This window comes from Canis aureus, chromosome 6 (genome assembly GCF_053574225.1).
Source record: "Canis aureus isolate CA01 chromosome 6, VMU_Caureus_v.1.0, whole genome shotgun sequence".
NCBI classification, from domain to species: domain Eukaryota; kingdom Metazoa; phylum Chordata; class Mammalia; order Carnivora; family Canidae; genus Canis; species Canis aureus.
In genome coordinates, this window is record NC_135616.1 from 63,272,521 (window position 1) to 63,294,019 (window position 21,499).

Here is a 21,499-nt window from a genome sequence, read left to right on the forward strand (position 1 = left end):
ACCACTCCCTTACTCCTGGTCCAGGACCACCTAGTAGGTGGCTAGTTGGGAGACTGAGCCTCATGGATTCCCTCTAGGGTTCGTTTCCTCTAGGACATGAAGCCTCATGGGTCTCTCTTAGGATTCACTTCCTCTAGACATGAAGCTTCATAGGTCTCCTCTAGGGTTCACTTCCTCTAGGACATGAAACCTCATGGCTTCTCTAGAGTTCACTTCCTTCAGGACAACGGCTTTAACAAGTTCAAGATTTCAATCCATAGGCCTCTTGACAAAGACGTGTCTTCCAGATAAACTCTTTAGAGCTCTTTGTTCCGAACTAGTTGATTATAGTCTAGAATGTACATTGAACATGGTTGGAGATTGGGGAGGCTAAGTACCCACTTCTCTTCCATACAGTTTTTAACTGAGAAACAGTCAGAAGGAGTCAGATGGGAATTAGCTCTCCTGCTGGGTTAGGGAACCCTCCTCATCACCAACCCCATCCCACCCTTGAGGCCTTATGCATGGTGACTGACCCAGCCAATCATATGTGGACAGAGTGGAGGATGTTGGGTTTGCCCCTCTTACTGCTCATGGCTAGCAGACTAGAGGGGACAGTGTGAAAAGTGGTTCCTTTTCTTCCTCCCCACAGAGAAGAGCAACCTTGTTTGCTGGATCAGTGCTCACCATCCCTTCCCTTTTTCTTTGCTTTCAGAATAGAAAGCACATGCATCTGGCCAGGAAGAGGACCACAACTCCTGATGGGAAGTTCCTGTCTGTAAAAGGCAGAGCAGAGTGAATTAGCCAGGTATGAGGGGGAGAAGACCCAGAGGGCAATGAGGAGTGGATGTCCTGGACCTGGAAAGGCAAAGAACATGTCCGTGTGGCTTCCCTCCTCATCCAGGACATGGCTAAGGTGACCAAGTTGCACCCCAAAAAAGAAGGGGAAGTGCGGGTCCATGGGACTTCTTTGTGGATCTTGAGGATCCCACTGGCCTGATGAACCTATTTCTTGGGAATGAGCACTTTGAAGGATGACAACTGAGGGACGTCCAGAGGACACATGACAGGCTGGGGGCAAGCAGAACTGACTGGATTGGTGGGGACTATTCAGCTTAATGGGAAACTCTGATTAAAACTGGATTGTCGGGTAGCCTGGGTGGCTCAGTGGTTTAGCGATGCCTTCAGCCCAGGGTGTGATCCTGGACACTCGGAATCAAGTCCTACATCAGGCTCCCTGTTTCTCCCTCTGCCTGTGTCTGCCTCTCTCTCTCTCCTCCCTGTGTATTCTCATGAATGAATAAAAATAAAAACTTAGAAACAAACAAACAAACAAAAAAAAACAAAAAAAAACTGGATTGTCACGTACTTGGCCAACTGGCCAATGAGAATAATAATGAACAGAAGCCAACTGCATTTCTGCTCAGGACTATCAGAATCCTTGGGAACAGCGATTCAAATGAAATCTGAAACAGGACTGTTTCAGGTGACTTAGAGCATTTCTCAGATATTTGTGCTTGTTGGTCTTCTCCCACCAAATTGCACACACTGGAGTGCAGTTTGGAAGTGAAAGGTGTGAGTAAGACTCAAGACTACTACGTCATCTGCTTTTTCCCACTAGACATTTTGTCATAAACACAGTCCTGTTTTCACAGACTTCTGTTAATTTTGAGAAATTTAAAGGATACAGAAGAGCAGAAAGGATGTAACAAACACTGTATTTCTATCACTTAGACATAAGAAGCAGTAATATTTTTTATTTTTATTTTTTATTTTTTTATTTTTTATTTTTTTAATTTTTATTTATTTATGATAGTGAGAGAGAGAGAGAGACAGAGACACACAGGCAGAGGGAGAAGCAGGCTCCATGCACCGGGAGCCCGACGTGGGATTCGATCCCGGGTCTCCAGGATCGCGCCCTGGGCCAAAGGCAGGCGCCAAACCGCTGCGCCACCCAGGGATCCCAAGAAGCAGTAATATTTTTTAACATTTGCTTCTAGCTGCCTCCCTCCCTAATGAAACTGCCATCCCAGTCCCATTCCCCTCCCCGCCCCCAGGCACAACAATGGCATTGGTTTTAGTATGTGGCCTTCCAGCTCATTTTTGATACTCTAACATCCATATCGTATTCTTACTATATCAAATAAACTATGCTTTATGTGTATATGAATGTTTAAATATGTAAAAATATGGCATACACATATGTGTGTGTGCATGTGTGTGTCAATAAATGGTATACAGCTGGTACTTCATAAATACTTGTTGAATGTCCATCTCTAAACAACATGGCATTTTGACATTCTTTAACTGGCATGGTATCATACAACTTTTACCACTCTGCATATTCCTCTATTCATTTAATAATACGGATTCAGATCTAAACAGTCCATTTATACATATATATGTATACCTGATTCATTTCTTTTAACTGCTGTATAATATTGCACTGTAGATCCCTACAGTTCAATCTACTCATTCCTCTAGAGGCAGACACTTAGGCTGCTTCCAGTGCATTCGTGCTTTCTTTTTACTACTGAGCACAGAATTCTGCAGTGAAGTCTATTGTACAGATGTAAAAGAATTTCAAGGATACAGACCCAGAAGTTTAATTGATGGCTTTTATTGGTTTGTATTAAGAGTCCTTCTTTATATATCCTGGCTACAGATCCTTTCAATGTTTTAAGGGTTGCAAATATATTCCAAACTAGTCTACTAGAAGCTCTGCATTTGGGAATTATGAGGCTTCTTCAACAAGGGAGACACTGACCCATGACAGTCACCTGGCTCCTTGTGTCGATTTTCAGTTTAAGAACCCAGAAGGGAGGCAGGATATGAATAAGTATCTACACACTTAAAAACAAACAAACAAACAAAAAAAAAAACAAAAAAAAAAGTATCTACAAACTTCCAACAACCAGTTTTGGGAATAGGAGTTTAAAGAATTTTGGTACTCCTCTTTTGAGTCTATTTAGGAAAGTGGGATTAAGTGAGGGCAATCTAGAATTGTCTGCTCCAAGAATGCTTTTTCTAGGAATGAAATGGAATATGTCTCCACTCAACAGAACTTCAAAGAGAGGAATAAGTATTCATTAATAGCAAGATCATCTAAGGATAAAACCTTCAGGAAGTGTATAGAACGTAATATGTTTTGTAATTCCTTCCCAAATGATAAAAATGGGCATGAACCATTCTTTGCTATAGAGGGTTCACTTAGTGGGAATTTTAAAGAGTTGGGGGCAATCGGATAAGATGTTCTCAAGGTCCTCTCAAATTTTAAGCTTCTAGATTAGAAGTTCCCTAAAGGCAAGAACCCAACTTTTAAATTATGCACCACCTATGGCCCCTAGCTGATTTCTGGGTCCAGAGAATACATCTCAGTTATGCTCATTAAATGAATCAAAGGGAGTCAGTTTTATCATTTTAATGACTTCTAGGGAGATCCTCTTTCCTTTTTGTCTTGCTTTTTGTAAAAGCAGGTCTTAAAAAACTTTTAAGAGTTAAAAAAAATAAAAACAGAACCCTCCAAACAAAAAATATATATAGGAATCCAGCTGTACCCAGGCCACTGACTCACTGACTCATTCTGTAATCACTGCTCAAAAGCTAGTGCAAGGTTGTTTAATGGCTCTGAAAATGTTCACATGAATCTAATTCCTTAACACGTTTATACCACACAGGAGGGAGGTGGGTCAGTGCACATTGGAAAAGAATCCTCTCTTAATACTCTATGTATAAGGAGACATCTGTACTGCGGGAAGGCCCTTTTGCTCAAACAAAATTCAGGCTGTTAAGTTCTGCATTTTCAGTTTCAGTTTTAGCTCCCTCAAAACCCACCTCCTCCCGTCTACAAGTGGCCTGATCATCTGGATACAAACAACTGCAAGCCTATCCAACATATCAACTTCTCCACTAGAGAGTCTTTGGTGAATTCTCTTTAATTTCCCAGACAAGTTGGCATTATGATGCAAAAATTTCAGTGAGGAACCAGAGGATCAGAAGGTTAAACAATTAGCCTGGGGTCTCAGCTATGATAGTTGCTGGGTCTCAGATCTGGCCCGGGATGGAAGCACAGGCTCTTGTGTTTCTCTGTGCTGCCTCTTTCCTTGACTTCTCTCAATGGAGATCCTGGCACTGAACATGCTGTGCTGTTCTTTATTAAGAGCACCTCCTATCTTGCTGAGCCCTCTACTACAGGACCACATTTCTCTCCTTTTTATGTTTTCACTTCTGCTAGCCCCCCGCCCCCCTTGTTGGTACCATTCCCTTATTCGGCAGGTTTGCTAAGCATCTGTTCTGTCCCAGGCCCTGTGCCCGGTTCTGGGGAAAGAAAGACAAATGAGGTCCAAAGACAAATCTTAGCTCAGAGGGCTAAGACAATGCCCTTGGCTACCAAACACAAAGAGTAGAAAAGGCATACAGAGGAAGGGAAAGAGCCCAGGAAGAGGACAGGAAGGAGGAACTGAATAAGAACAAGTCAAAGGAATGATACACATCGACACTATTGTCTCTCTGCTCTGGGTGGCACCTTGGGCTGCCCTCCCTTGCCTAATTACTGCACCCACAGCACAGTGACACTATTCACTGACCGTGTCCCACACTGCTACTGAGTTCAGGGCACCATCAGCCACACTTCACTAATAAAAAATGGCGTGGTTCTTATTTGCAGTCATGTACCACATGGTTCTGGAATCTGAACTCTTCTCTGCTGCTTCCTAAGGAGCCTGGCTGATAGCACCTGAAGAATTCTTTGAAAACCAAGCCCTCCAGAAAAAAAAAAAAAAAAAAAAAAAAAAAACAAGTGAGCAGAGATGGAGTGTGTTGCATGTCTTTCAGGCTTGTTGCCTGCTTTACTGTCCTTGGCCTCACCATCTATTGCTATCAGCTACCTTCGGATCATAGCCCAGAGTGTGCAAACACTTTGCCAGTGGTTCCTGTACCAATGTTATCGTCATGACAGTTCAGTAGGGAGAAAAACAAAACAGGATTGAGTCATATCCTTACCCTTCTAATTACAGCTCTGATTTGGCTGGTGAATGAGGAAAGGAAGGTACACATAGGAGAGAGAGAAGGCAAGGCAGGGGGATGGAGGGAAAGAGGACATAAGGAAGGTCTGGTTATTAGCAAAGGCGAGGCCATACTATGCTTACCGTGGAACAAGAGGTTGTTTAATGATACTGGCAGCCCAGCCCACTTCCAAAATACACATGCCAGCAAGAGCCTCTCTTTCTGCCAGCGTTGAGGGCTGTTGAGGGCTTTGGCTGTTACTAAAAGTGAAATGCAAGAAGGGAGGTACACCCTATCATTTCCTCTGTACATGCTGGGCAGGTTGCGTAACATTCCTTAGGATTTGATACAACAGTTCCATGTTTCTCCTCACTAGTGGGCACGAAGAGGCCTTACACACTCCACCAGACAGTAAAACCTATCATCAGTTGCATCTGCCCAACACTGTATCTGATTCTATGGCAAGTCTGAAGTTACACAGTCCCCTACAGGGATAGTTTATATTTAGAACCAAATATCATGGTTGGTAAATTATATGTTACTCTCTTCACCAGGTGAAGAGCAAATGGCTTCTAATCTCCAACACATCAATTCAAGATATGGTTTGGACTGAACTATAGAATATATTAAAAGGAAGAGCCCTTGAAATAAATTTATAAATGCAGACATGCTGTTTCTCACCAGCTATGTTGGTTCTGGGGCCAAGGCAATCAGGCCACTTCAGGAATGCAAACCTTTTCTAAGTGTAAATGATTTTTAAAAAAATAGATGTGCAGGTCTACAGATGAACAAACGTCCTTTAAAATCAGCGGATTTTAAATCCAGAGCTGCTCTTTCTCAGACATTGCCCCCAAATATTACAATGAATAATTCCAGCCAACAGTGGCAGAGTCTCAAGATCACACAGGCTTAAGCCAGATGATATAGTAGGTATGCTGGTCACTCATCCTCAGGGGGTGAAGTATTTATCAGCTACTGAGAAGAAGGAAGGCAAGAAAAGGACAATGGATTTGTGTGGAGTTTCCTAGTCTTTAAAACCAGAGATCTGTATCGATCATTGCCAGTAAGGTTCATGGGTACAGATGGGCTTGGATCTGAGGGAAGCACATCAATGAGATGCATCATAAAGAAATCCACAGGTTCTTGGCGTGGGGCTCAGGGACAGGCTCCAGGGAATTATCAAACCCAGACACTTACTTAAAAAATGTTGTCTATATGATGCTCACAGCCTAACAAAGCTTACAAAGTCTTGCTTGAGAAAAACTAATCAGATGCAAATGGCATTGTACTGAGTCTTTATTTAATATTAAGAACTATCTTTGAGAGGGTAAAAGACTCCTTGGTCATCAACTGTTCTTAAATCCTCGTAAAGCAAAGTATACATCCTTATTTTTGCCTGGAGAAGATACTATTATTGCAGATACTTAAAAAGTGTACGTACTTTTTTTGCTTCTAACATGTAGACTCAAATGTACATAAGAAAGCCTATCTTAAAATCTGATATGATCTGTATTATATTCAGATTCTCCTCCATGAAGCCGACTTTTAATAATCTAGATCTCGTCTTTCTCCTCTAACTACAGTGAAAAGCTAGAATTTAAAATCATTACTTTGTTCAGCAGTAAACTGACATTTTCTTAAAGTTGCAAAATTAGACAAATGTTACCACTTTGCTTAAAGTTCAGGAGTCTGTGAATTGTCAGGCAAAATGACTAGATTCCGACGGAATACGGTTAGATACTGGAGTAAAAAATAATGAGTAAAAATAAATGAGATGCTCCTGTTGTTTTACAGGACTTTTCCTCTCCAAAAAAGAAATGCAGAAGAAATCAAACAGAGGCTATAAGCCTCTTTGGAATTCTCATTGCTCTCCTGACAAAAGTGCTCAGATGTAACTCAGTGTCCCGGCCTTCTACACGCCAGTGCAGCTGAAATGGTACCAAGGGTTCAAGAAGCTGTGCTGTCTGGTTAGTGGACCTCAAGTTTCAACACCTGATCTGATAGACACCTGTGTTCTATAGGGGACCTGGCTCACAGGGATGATGGGAGGGCAGGGGGGTGTGGGGAAAAAGCAGTGATGGACGAAAGACTCCAGTCAGTAAAACAATTACATTATAAAAGAAACCCACTTTTAAAATTAAGCTACTCAAGGCAAGGGACTGTTACCTACATATTTTGTATCCCAAATTTACCATCTATTTTCTATCCTGAGTAACGATCTGGTACTCAGTAAGTGTTAAGTAAGCTTGCTTTCTTTCTTTCTCTCTCTCTCTCTCTCTTTCTTTCGATTTTATTTATTTGAGAGAGAGAGAGAGAGAGAGAGAGAGAAAGAGAGAGAGAGAGAGAGAAGCAGGGGGAGCAACAGGCAGAGGGAGAGGGAGAAGCAGATTCCCTAATGAGTAGGGAGCCCAGTGTGAGCCCTGGGATCACAACCTGAGCTGAAGGTAGACGCTTAGCTGAGTCACCCAAGTGCCCCCAGTAAGTAAGCTTTCCAAAGGCATTTTTGCTACTTGCTTTTCTTTGAGACCATAACCTTCTTAGAAAATGCTGGTCCGGCTATGGTGTAAAGGTACACTGCACCCGGGCACCATGATCATCTGTGAGCTAGAGCTCACCTCAGCTTTACTGTAAATAGTAGGCCATCTGATAGTCCTAGTTTCTTTACACTAACAGTACTTTTACATCTATCCTGAGAGACAGAGCCGATTTCTTTTTGTTGTAGAGAGTTGAAGGGTAAATTGAAACCATGTCGTACAGACACATTCACTAACTATAAAGGAAGAGTCAAGGAAGGGCAGGTTTAAATCTCCACACATTCAGTCAATTTTGCTTCTTATCAACTGAAGGAAGAAAAAGGAAATCCTGGACATTTCTGAGATAGTAATCTCAAAACTCAAGCCCTCTTAGAATGACTCCAATTTTCAGCATGAAGGTCTGAGGTGTTCTGTTTTATTTTATTTTATTTTTTTTTAAAGATTTATTTATTTATTTGAAAGAGAGCCAGTGAGTACGCGTGTCACATGGCAGGGAGGGGCAGAGGGAGAGTCTGAAGCTCAGGGTGGAGCCCAGCACAGGGCTCGATCTCACAACCCTGAGATCACAACCTGAGACGAAACCAAGAGTTGGACACTTAACTAACTATGTGAGCCTGGTGCCCTTGTTTTTTTGTTGTTTTTAAATCAACCCTATAAAACCTAAAGAATAGATCTGAGTTGCATTTATAGTTGTCCTCATACTAGCTTGGACCAAAGAAATATTTAGGAATGGTGGAAAGTCAGGAAAATAATTTATAAGAACCCAACCTCCAATTTTGGTTATACAAAATAGGGTGAAGATGATATTTAGTCAAATGCATTATATTAATTAAGAAGAAATGTTTTAATATTGGAGGCTCAATGGTTAAATAACCCATGAAACAGAATTTTCACAATGTTCAGAAAGATGAACTTTATAGATAAGAGGGAAGAAACAGGAAAGCCAGGTTCAGACCGGATAGAAAACTGCATTGGAAATCTGTAACTGGGTGCATGTCACAGGTTACATAACAGCTCTTCTTTTAATATAAATGTATTCCATAGTGAGAAGACTGTTTATGTTGAATCTACAAATGCTTCTTTGTCCAGGGAAGGTTCCATCCAACAAATGATCAAGTTATAAACCTTGCTTTTGTTGTGTTAGACACATCATACTCTATACCCTGGATGCAAAAGGAAAAAGGGAAATTGTATTTCAGATGGGAACAATGAATTCCAGTTTTGAGTAAAAGGAGGTAGAATTTCAGTTATGGAAACACACCAGAAAGGGATTAGATCGTCTTAAATGCCTTGTCAGGGTTTGTAACTTTTGTTTAAAAAGGTAACTTACTACTCAGGTTTCAATTTTTACAGACTAACTCTGACTACTAAGATCTTTTTATTGCCACAGAGCTAGTGGAGGAAAAAAAAAAAATCCAAACAAACTGAGAAAGAAAAGGTCTTCACCATTACAGTGGGAACAAAATATTTATTCTCATGCTTCTCTTTACTAAAACAAATGTTACTGGCAAATTGAACAGCTTTTGAACTGATACGTGAAACTTGGCTGTTATTCCTGGATGAAGTTTTCAATCTAAAAAATACTAGATAAGCAAGGGTTTCACTAAAAAAAAGGGGGGTGGGGAGCCTGGGTGGCTCAGTTGGTTAAGCGTCTGACTCTTGATTTTGGCTCAGGTCATGATCTCCGGGTTGTGAGATCAAGCCCAGCATTGGGTTCCATGCTGGGTGAAGAGATTGTCTCTGCCCCTTGGCCCCCACTCTAAAAATAAAATAAAATAAGATAAATTACATGCAAAGGAGTATTTATGCATAGCCAAGTAATACTATAGGTTAAAGTTTCATTCTAATTCATCATCCATCTCTACTTTTCACACTGGCAACATAAGCTGGTCTTTTAATAGTGCTTTAGAAGATTATACAACTATTCCTTAAGGAGGTCCACTTCAGAATGGGGTCTGCTGCTGAAATACTGATGATTTTAACCCTTCATTATTTCCCATTGAGTGATATATGTCCTAACTTAGGAATTCCTGAAGGAAGGCTCAGATAAAAGGGCCACAAAAAGTAAAAAATAAATAAAAATGAAAATGAAAAAAACTTCAAAGGCAAAACTGGCTCATGATGCCTTAACCATAGTTATGTTACTTTCTGAATTTAGAATTTCACTCTTTTTCAGAACAAGGTTTTCAAATGGTAATACTCAGATTTATGACTTTACTATTTAAAATTCACCCCCCTGCAGTGATGAATTTAAATTCTGCAAGTACGTAAGCCTTTAATTATTACCATACCCCATACTTCATTCAGCTGATTAGCATATGGCACTCTGGGATCATAAGTATGGGTTCAATTAGCACACAGATCTTCCTGTCAATGTAAAATCCACACAACTTCTAGAGAAGCAACTTGGGAGACTCTGCTTTCGGGGTCAGGCTGATGAAGGCTACAAATCCAATCTGACTACTATCAGCCTTGCAAACCTTGGTAAGTTATTCACATATTCTGAGTCTTAGTTTCCTCGTCGGTAAAATGCAGATTATACCTATCTCAGAGCCATTTTCTCAAGGCAGGTACTGACTGCAATATATATGTGACGTTTGTAAAAAAACTCAGAGCAATGTCCGGGATATTGAACATGCCACAGGTTTTGGCAGGTACTAATGACCTTTTTGCTTCCAGTCTGAAGTGAGAGCAGGGCATGAAGTGCAGACAATGTGTAGTGAGAAATGTTCTGTCTCAGGCAAAGGCTCTTACTAGTCTCTATTTGGCCCTACACACATTAATTAATGATCAAGAAGCCTAGGATCTTGGATGCTCTAGTATACATCAAACATTCTCATAGTCACTTTTTTTTTTCTTGGCATGAGGGGAGATTTTTATTTTAAGTCTCTACCCATCTTACAAGAACAACTTTGTAACACAGAAATCAGAATATTATTACCTTAACTCATGAGGCAGTTAGCATATTTCCCTTGAAACAAGTGGTTAACTTATTTTACTTCTTACCTTTTCAATCTTTTCATCCAGCATTCTGAAGAATTCTTGTTGGCTTTCAGAGATGTGCATGCTGAAAAACAAAGAGTAGTTAAGTGCATATTTCAATGTTTTCTTAAACCTAGCTCCCTCAAGTGAAAAATGCTGAGTCTTTAAGCTTTCAGGTAGACATTTATTTATTGCTGACTTTTTCACTGCAGTAGTCTAAGTCATACTAAGGATAAATGCCATTACAGTAATCCTGTAAATGTGTTTCATTATAGTCTATCATTATAGTCTATATAGTCTCTAGTTCCTATGATTTAAGGTATACAATTTCCTTTCGATGTACACATTATTTATAGAGATGTTACTGGAGGGGGTGTGCCAAATTTTTTCTTCAGAAACACATTTGTGATTAAAAAAAAAAAAAAAAAAAGCATAGCCAAGCAATATAGGGCATATTTCAAGCCTGTGCGGGACTGTAAAAAGAAGATATATCCAAGTTATTATGTTGAAATGTGTATTTTACAAAGACGGTCATCATTAGCATGGTATCTAGCTGGCAGCAAACAGGCAGAGAATTGACATTGCCCCTGAACACTTTGTGCAGTGGTGACAGCCCATGCACCTTGGAAGTGAAATCCCATTGGAATGTACAAGTGAGTCACAAAGCATACCTGAGTAGCACTTACCCTGTGTGTTTGCTTGTCTAATACTACTTCACGGCATACTTAGTGAGACCAACATGGTTGGTGGGGACAAAACATAAGAAGGTAAGGAGAGAAGAGAAGAACCACAGATGGGAAGGGCATGGGGAGGAAAGGGCCTTGTGGCAACACAGTCTTAATGAAAATGGTTTCCACACAGCAAACAGGTGTGGGTGGTCCAAGGAGGTTCAGGACTCTGGGCTAAGAGACACATCCGATAGCGTGTCTTTCACTTACTATAAGTGCTCAGTTGTGGCCGTGGCTGGGGATGGAAGGAGGGGAGGCTCTGGAATCACTTCTCCCCTGTGAGTCTAGGTGTGGAAGCAGCCCAACTGACCTACCCCTTAGCATTATGCCTCATCCTTTAGGGGCCACAGAGAATGGCACAAGTGAACCCAAACCCTTCAGCAGCTCGAAGGTTTTTCCTTGTGTGTAAAACCAAGATTTAAAATTGGGAGCACCATGACATCAGCTCTGATATAAAAGGAAAATAGAAACTATCTGACACCAGCAATTAACTCTCACATATAACATGTAATTTTTCCTGTGAGGTTAATGTCCTGTTTCAGAAACTGGTCTTCTCTTGGTGCAGGTTAGAAAGGCAGGCCAGAATCTGGGATGATGAGACTATATTAAAACAATCTCCTCTCTTTCTCTGGCTGGGCAGAAAAGCCACTTTTGAATGCCTGAGTTTTCCCAGATTCCTCACGGCTTTACTTCTTTAAGTGTCAAAATGTTTTTTATCTGAGCCACTTCGGATGCAAAACTTCAAACTTTAATAGAGGACCTATCATAAACATTATGTAGATTTCACTTACTAGCAGCCACTCCCATGATCCCAAATCACAATCCCCCTCTGTAATGTTGGGACACCCACTGGAGCCTCTGAGGTGCCTCTCCTTAAGCAAAAGGGCCTTAAACTGTGGGCTTCTGTTCTCTGCTTTGAACTTTTTCTCATGTGTCTTCTTGTCAAGGAAGGTATTGGTTCATTTTCAGTTTTCTTCCAAGCTGCTGCTTCTACTTCACACTTAGCACATCCAAGTCTGTTAGAGTTGTGTCTAAGGTTAGACACAACTGTGTCTAGGTTAGAGCCCCAAACAGGCTCTGGGGGTGGTGGCGGGGGGCGGGGTGCAGGGGATGGGGGTTCCTGTGAGTGGGGAACAGGCATGTTCTGGTAGTTGCTGTGGCTGCTCAGATACGTTCTGGGCATCCTCCCTGTTCCTGGCCAAGCTCCTGAACCTCCTTAGCAAATAAGGTTGCTGGACAGCTCTGGGTCCCAAATAGGAAAGGCATGAAGACATATAGATATAGATATATCTTAATATAGATAACCATGCACATGTTCATGTGTGCACACACATGTATCTTAATGTAGATAACCATATATACATTAGTTTCCCTAGAGAGTCCAAGATATCTCATAAAAATGGCATGTTTAGGATTTGATGTTTACCATGGAAACTTCTGGGTTACAGTTTTTAACATAATTGCCTTCCATATAACCAAAGGGCAATAAATATTTAATCAACTGAGACCAAGCGGTCCCAATTTTAATTCACGTGATTCCTGACTCCTCACAGAGGCAGTTCAGTTTGTTAGGATGGGTGAGGTGCAGGCCTCAGATTCTTTATCTATAAAACCATCAGGCACCAGTCTCTGAGGTCCCTTTTGGCCTATTACCAACTTCCATTAACTCCTTATTCTATGATTATTACCAACTTCCATTAACTCCTTAATCGAACTATCACAGCATGAAAACAGGGATGCTTGATTAGTACTCATGCATACTAGACTTAACAAGATTAGTCTTAAGTAAAAGCGATTCTGCAAATGTGTCTGCCATCCCTGGGATCAAGAGAGCTCAGGGGCGCCTGGGCACTTGGCTGGCTCAGTCAGAGAAGCTTCCGATAATTGATTCTAGGTCATGAGTTCAAACCCCATGTTGTATACAGACATTAAGTAATTAATACTTAAATGAATTAATTTCAAAAAAAGAATGCAGAGCTCCGTGGTCCATATCAGAAGACCAGTGCCAAAAGTAATGGTGAGGACCTCAAGATGCATATATAGTAAGCAAGCACAAAAACCCTAATGTTCCAGTTTTGTATAATTTAACTACATACTTTCTAACCGTTAAAAAAATGCATTCCTTGATTAAAGCAAACTGAACAAAAGCCACTTAACCAAAAATTAATTAGTCAGGACAGGGTAACTCCATCTGAATCCAAACAGTAGCCTCACTCTGGGGCAGATGGTACAGTGGTTAGGGAAGTAAACTCTGCCATTTTCATTTTCATGTGTGTCCTTTGAGAAACAATCCTAACCAAACATAGGCAACTGGCCTTCAACTGGTGCATCTCTACATCATACCCCACTGATAGAGAAATACTGCCTGCTTTCTCTCTGTGTAAGATCATCAGAACACCTCTGCCTCCCTCTGTCTCATTTCAAAACCTACCAAGAAGTATCTTCCATCAGACTGATTCACACAAACAGTATGTGGACTGTGTTAGCCAGAAAAGTCTAACGGAAGGGTGATTTATTTATTATCAAATGCCGATGCACCAAAAAGCTCTTTCAGATAAGCTCCATTGTCCCTGGAAGTGTGGCAGGTACTGCCAGATGGAGCAAATGCCTGCATGAGGCCTTTCTTGCCTAACATCTTCAGTATGTGTAACCCGAAAAAGAGGTTTATTCTGCTGTTCTGGGGATTCCTTTCATAGACAAGCCCTGAAGTCCTTTCAACAGGTACAGAGGCAGCATTGTTACTCTGGGCAAGTAAATAAACTACTCCGTTTCACGGACTCCTGCCTAGATAAACTTGAACGTTCTCTTCTCGTGTGGAAACTCTACAAACACAATGGCATTAATATTAGGTTTTTACCTTCAAGAGTACAAACTGCACTGTGAGAAACAGTTCTTAGGTGACAAGTCCATTCTTAAACCCTTTCTGATGCACAACCTGGTGACTGTGAGTGGTGAGGGAGAAAAAAGCACACTAGCCTTTCTACCTTTTCTCAAGATATTAGAAATGGATAATTAAATTGTTTATGATTCAGCTTAAAAAGTATGAATTTTGATGCTAAGATTAATTAGATCTAAAGATATTTTATAACAGCCTGTATGCTGGTACTTGATTTAACTAATAAAACTGAACAATCTCAGTAACTCCTATTTCTCTCTAATGAACTCAGCTTCAGAAAACACAAGGCTCCCCTAGCGCACTTCCTGTGCCCCCAGTTGGCGCTAGCAGAGCTCTTGTGAGTTAATCCTGAGTCATCCACAGCTCTTCTGACTGTGACTTCTCAGCTTCATGAGATGAGGGATGACAACAGGATGGAGTCTTAATGACAAGTAATCAAAGGAATGAAAAAGGTGGGCAAAATGAGCTTAAGAGCTGCAAGGTATACGGCTTTCCTTTTTAGAGACTTAAAAAAAAAATTTCCAGCTAATAAAAACCTAAGCTATCAAAGTACCAGAAGGCAAGGTCCTGACTCCTTTACTTCAACTGCAAAAATGAAATTGCAATCACTCAGGGAGTTCCTGGCTAATCTTGGCTTGAATACAGTTATTTCTTTCAATAATCATCATCACCATTGCTCAGTTGGACCTTGGGGAAGTGGCTTAATCCTAATCCTCACATAATGACACACCCTTGCTGGCAGTTCATGCATGGCTTACTTTTATTTAGCCAAATATATATATTTAAAATAGAATAATAAGCACCAGCAAAACGAAAACAAAAAACAAAAGCTAGGACCCTGACAAAAACCTAGATCTAACTTACTTCCCACCCATCCGTGTGCTTCCCCCAACTCAAGGGAACCCACATGCCCAACACCCCCCTTATAAAGCATTACCATATACATGCTTTATAATGCAGATAATTTATTTAGTTGTTTTTAACATTACGAAGAGTGCATGATGCTCTATGTAATCTTTCAGGACCTACTCTTCTAGTTGTATTGCTCAGGTCCAGGCAGCCTTTTATGTTGGTACAGTGTATTTGTTTTAACAGTGTGAAGGCAGTGTGGTTCATTTACCCAATTTCCTGTTAAAGAGCATTTGGGCTTTTCTAACTGTTAAGGTGTTCTTATCAAGCATCAGACACTGGGATAGGTCCTGGGCATACATTATTTCATTTAATTCCCAGCCCTATGAAAGAGGATTTTTTTCTCCTCTATTTTTCTCTGAGAAAACTGAAGCCCAATGACATTAGGACACCGGCCTCAGATTACAGTCAGTTAGAATGGATTTTGTATGTTTTATCAAAGGAAGGTGTGAAGACTATCAGCCTTTTATTACCTACCTATCTTTATTATTATAAATCTCCTGTTACGAGGTATGGGATTGTCCTTCCACTACTGGGGAAAAGAAACTCATTATCTTATTTTATACACTGCAGAATAAATAACAGTTTCCTTGCTCCTCTGTGTCAGAAAGGAGGAAAAGTACTCATGGCTTTCTAGGAAGATTTCGTAGTTGAATTCTGGTAACCCAGGGTTTTGACTCATAGTTTAATACACACACACACACACACAACCAGAGGATTTTCTTCCTAATTTTAATGTGAACACAAGAGCCAATTTAATCAACTTCTCTGAAAGCTTCAGCACATGCCAGTCTGCAAAGTATTGCTGCTTCAGTGTCTCTAAGTTAAATAAGTATTCACACCAAAGGAAAAAAGAAATTCTCCTTAATATAGTCTCTCCTTAGAACTCAGAGATAAGGGAATCATTTAAAAATAGCATATATTGAATGGCCTGGATGAAAAGATGACTTGGTTTTATCATCAGATATCTGTTATCCCTCAAGGGCAGACAAAATTAGTGTAGATAAAAGTGATACCCGTGAAGTGGACAGGGGAGGTTGTGATTATAGCATAAAGTGTACCTAAGGGTGTAAAAATTGGTTTTAACATTCCACTTACAATGTAAATGAGAAGTGGATTTTAAATGTCCAGTTTTCGGGATGCTTGGGTGGCTTAGTGGTTGAGTATCTGCCTTTGGCTCAGGGTGTGATCCCAGAGTCCCAGGATCAAGTCCCACATCGGGCTCCCTGCATGGAGCCTGCTTCTCCCTCTGTGTCTCTGCCTCTCTCTCTCTCTCTCTCTCTGTGTCTCTCATGAATAAATAAATAAAATCTTTTAAAAAAATAAATAAAATGTCCAGTTTTCTTTGAAAGTAAAAAAAATTTAAATCCCTGAGCTCTTTCACCAACCTGAAGAATCCTAACCACCTACATACAGCACTACCACAGACACTGAGCCAGGGTGAGGTGATTAGTTTGAACTAGGTTATTTTTGTCTCAGTTTCCTGGGAAGAACCAGACATAACACAACTTCTGCTTATGACTTCGATTTATGGAACTACTATTACATATACATAGTAGGTTTATTTTGGGGGTGGGCATGTCTATGTCAGAGGTACTAGTGGGATCAGCATCCTCAGGGAATTTGTTCTTATTTAGGTGGACCACCACAAAAGAGATTTGTAGCCTTGGGAAAATAGAGCCTCTTTGAAGGAAAGGGGAGATAGCTTCAAAGTCACGCCAAGTGCGTTTTACTGCCAATGTAGATTCCATTCTAGAACAATCTAGAAAATACTCATTATTCTCTTTAACATTTTAATTGTGCGATGCATAACACATAGAAAACATACAATGTTATTTGTAGAGTTTTAAATAATAACAATGAAAGGAACACCCATGTAATCACCACTCAGGTTAAGAAATAGAACCCATGGTCCCATTGTCTTCCATCCAGTGAGAAAGAACCATTCTAAGTTAAATGCGTTTTCCTTTCCTCGCTTGTCTTTATTGCTTTATCACATACATATGTAACATTGCATACATATGTAACGCATCACATACATATGTAACATTATGTTCTGCCTGTTTTCAAACTTTATATAAATGAAACTATATGCAGACAGGGACTACCACTTACTTCCCTTACTGCGCAACCTTAACATTCATGACAGTCCTCCATCTTGATATGTGGAGCTATAGGTCATTCATTTTCACTGATATTGTGCTTGCTTTGGCAGCACATATACATTTTCACTGATATGTAGGATTCCTATAAGAATATGCCACATTTTTTGTCATCCATTATAATTTGGAAGGACATTCAGGTTTTGCTTCAGAGCTTTAGGAGCTCACATAGATAGTGCTGCTAAGGACATGTCAACTATGTCCACTGGCACATATGCACAAGGGTTTTTCTAGGGTACACACCTGAGTGGGGAGTTGCTGCTGGGCAAGGTATGTCCAGGTATGATTTTAGTAGAAAATACAAATTGTTTTCCAAAGTGATTGTACTGGTTCACGTTTCCACTGGGCTGAACACACCCTGGTCAACCATTTGTACTGTCAGACTTCTCTATTTTTGCCAATCTTGTGGTGAGAAACAGTATTTTTCCTACACATTAGCTATTCACGTTTTTTCTTTAATGAAGTAGTTGTTCACATCTTTAGCCTCTTTTTCTATGAGCAATCTGTTCTGTACTTTTTGATTTTATAGAATTGCTTTATCCATTCTGGAAACCCAACTACTGTCAATTATATACACTGTAAATATATTCCACCCCTTCCTTTGACTCTCCTACAGTAAATTTTGATAAATGGAAGTTCTTAATTTTAATGCAGTCATACCAATCATTTTTCTTAAGATCTGCATCTTTTGTGACTTGTTCAAAATTCTTTCCTACCCCATAGTCATAAAGATATTCCCCTTTATTTTCTTCTAACTGATTTGAAATGTCAGTTCTGTCATTTATTATGGATCTGTCTTGGGACTCTCTATTCTGTTCCGTTAGACCAAACCACACTGTCTCAATTCACTGAAGCTTTACATTAAGTCTTGGTTATCTAGCAGGCAAAACTGAGCTCACTCTGAAAACATTATTAGCTTTAAAAACAACATAAGGAAAATCGGAACCAGAACTTACTTTGCTCGGGGCTGATGAACTAATCCTGGAATCTCTTTATTAGTTTTAAGTCTTACATTTGAACTGGCACTTTTTTCCTGAAAAACATAAACACAGATGTAAAAGACAAGGTGAGAATCAGCAATTAAACAATGGCATGGACTGTCATCACAGAAATGCTAGATTTGAGACCCTTCACAGCAGGTCACTTCATGAGGACAAAAATCCTTGCAAAGATGTGATGCTATAAGGTAAACTGCCAAGCATTTTAGCAGGGAACACTGTCATGGAAAGAGGAGGTTGCTTTATGACAGCTATAACTATTTTTAGAAAATTATGTGCAACTAATATTTGATGTTTAGGTGTTTTTAGGGAAGAATAGAAAAGAATAAAAGAATAGAAGATTCTAGTGCCAACGAGCAGCAGTAGTGTAACCACAGACATTGTTTACATTCTCAGGTAACAGACTTCAGTGCATTTTGTTTATAAAAGACAACTACAACTGCAGTTATTGAGATGTGAAGTTTGCACGAGGCCCTAGCATTGACAGAGACAACATGATTAACAGTAACTAAGTTATTCCATCCAGAACAAATGCTGAGATGGAATTCAATTGAATTAGTAAAATTCAATACTAACTTATATTCAAAAAGCAGTTCTTTGGCTTTAGTCTGATATGATTTCTTTTCTTTTTAAAAATTTTATTTACTTATTCATGAGAGATACACAGGGAGAGGCAGAGATATAGGCAGAGGGAGAAGCAGGCTCTCTGTAGAGAGCCTGATGTGGTACTTGATCCCAGGACCCCAGGATCAGGAGCTGAGCCAAAGGCAGACACTAAACCACTGTGCCCTGTCCGATCTGATTTCTTATTCCCAGTACAATAGCCACATGAGAAAGAAACCCTCTCAGAGCTTAAGATGCAAGTGTATTGGATGCTTAGGTAGTTCAATCGATTCAGTATCTGTCTTCGGCTCAGGTCATGATCTCAGGGTCCTGGGATGGAGTCTTGCACATGGCTTCCTGGTCAGGAAGGAACCTGCTTTTCCCTTTGCCCTTCCCTGCTGTGCTTTTTTTTTTTTTTCTCTCTCTCAAATAAATAAATACAATCTTTTTTAAAATTGCAAGTATATCAGTAGGTATATCATCTCAATAATAGTACTGTTCTGTATTTATACAACATTATCTTTAAAAAATATTCAGGATGCTTTATAATTTGCTCTGAAAACACAGCACTGAAATGAAAGGAAAGACTATTCCAAACCTATTTATAACAGGTGACTATATACACTCAAGAAACCTGAAGTGTAGTGATAATTAAAGACCCAGGCGAGGGCAAGGAATAAAGACTCCTATGGGTCAACCCACTGTTCTTATCACATGCAGAGTGATGTGGGATGGCATATAAAACAGATGGTCCCCAAATGAACTCTTTCGAGAGTTCCTATTGCTCTCAGGGCAGCAGAAGCCATTTAAATCAGTAAAACTCCAATGATGTACACACTGTGGTTATTTGCTATTTACCATCCAATGTGAACTTCTCTGTATAACACCAGTACTCCAAAATACAGGGTAATTTTTGTTTGTGATTGTCTAGGAAAGAATAGTACCAATTGTTTGGTACTATTGGTACTATTCTTTTTGCAGTCTATCTTACCTTCTTTACCTGACACTAAACTTCAGAGTATTTTCGTAAACTTTTAAAAGGTATAAAATATATACTTTTCCTCCTGCTGATACAGCCAGGGAACAATAGATGAACTATCTTAGTTTTCATTTTCAGAAAGTAGCCCCAGGAAGGCAGGCCCAGTCCCTTCTTTACTACTGGGGCCTCGGAGCCTGGGTGGGGCCTGGCACTTTGGGAGTTATGCATCATATGCCAGTAACACGAATGAACAAGGTCAACAAATGATGAACTTCTTTTTAACAGTGAGAGATAAAAATAGCTCTAATGTGGTCTCTCTGAAGGACTGCAGAGGTAAGTCCCAAGTAAGTCATTTTCTTTCCCCCTTAGCTGCTTGCTTGAATTAAGCACTGAAAATGGACATATGACAGAGCCTTACGCTTTTTTTCTATTCATATAATTTCCCAAACTCTGAGCCTAGATAGTACATTGTAATTGACTGATTGACTGATTGATAGACTGTAATTTTAAACACTGCTAGGGCAGGAATGAGGCCTCTAATTCTAAGATTATAAACGATACACAATTGTATACTGTTTATAGTCAATTTATTAAACTATACCCGTCATAGCTACATTGCCTCACCACATCTTCCTTAAAAACACATTGTGTGGTTGCTAGGAAAAGGAGGAAACTCCACACAACAGAGGCTTAGTGGATGGGTGGGGTACTCCGCCGAACAAGCCATGCCTCTGCACATATGCAGAGGCAAGCACTTCCAGGAACTGAGGCAGAGGCTCAGGGTGAGATATCAGCTTCAGATTTCCCAGTTACAAATAAGAAAAAAGAAAGTATATGTTATTACATAGTGATTTCTCTTTGATTATTTATGTATATTTGTTTTTTATAAATTACTACTCCCAAGGGCACCTGGTGGCTTAGTGGTTGAGCATCTGCCTTTGTTCAGGTCATGATCCCGGGGGTCCTAGGATCGAGTCCTGCATTGGGCTCCCCACAGGGAGCCTGCTTTCTCCCTCTGCCTGTGTCTCTGCCTCTCTCTGTGTCTCTCAAGAATAAATAAATAAAATATTTAAAAAAACAAATTACCACTCTCCAAGACCATAATAACAACTCAATGATCACTTACTATAAGTCAGGCACTATTCTAAGTGACTTCCATATATTAACTCATTTTAATACTCACAAATATTTACATTATTAACATATCTTTATGTTCATAATACCTCACTGAGATAGGTACCATTTTTATTCCCATTTTATTTTATTATTTTTAAAAAAGATTTTATTTATTTATTTATTTATTAAAGACAGAGAAAGGCAGAGACCTAGGCAGAGGGAGAGGCAGGCTCCCTGGAGGGAGCCCAATGTGTGACTCGAAACTCCAGTATCACGCCCTGAGCTGAAGGCAGACACTCAACCACTGAGCCACCCAGGTGTCTCTCTTCTGATTTTTAGATCTTAGCATTTGTTGCCACTTCCATTTGTTTGGCACTTATTTATGACTTATCATTATTAGTTACTATCTCCATTTGTCTTATTTGCTGTGTCTGAATTTTAAGCTCCCTGAGGACAAGAATCTTTTCAATTACTTGGTATTTTAACCTAATACCCACCACATAGTAGATAACTATTAATCAGTTGACTGTAATAATTAATAGAACCAGAAAATATTTTTCACTGTTGACTCTTATTGCAAATATGTATAAAAACTATTATACTTTAGTG

The 21,499-nt window shown here is 39.9% G+C and overlaps 1 protein-coding gene across 2 annotated transcripts in view; it reads right to left on the reverse strand.

Annotated features, from left to right (window-relative positions):
- Positions 1-21,499, reverse strand: part of C6H1orf21 (chromosome 6 C1orf21 homolog) — a 225,066-nt gene that overhangs the window by 19,501 nt on the left and 184,066 nt on the right. For both annotated transcript variants that reach the window (XM_077901955.1, XM_077901956.1), the window contains 2 exons: positions 18,151-18,227; positions 10,524-10,584 (listed from right to left, as the gene is read on the reverse strand). In XM_077901955.1, coding sequence (XP_077758081.1) covers positions 10,524-10,584; positions 18,151-18,227 — 138 coding nt within the window. The remainder of the gene's footprint in view (positions 1-10,523; positions 10,585-18,150; positions 18,228-21,499) is intronic.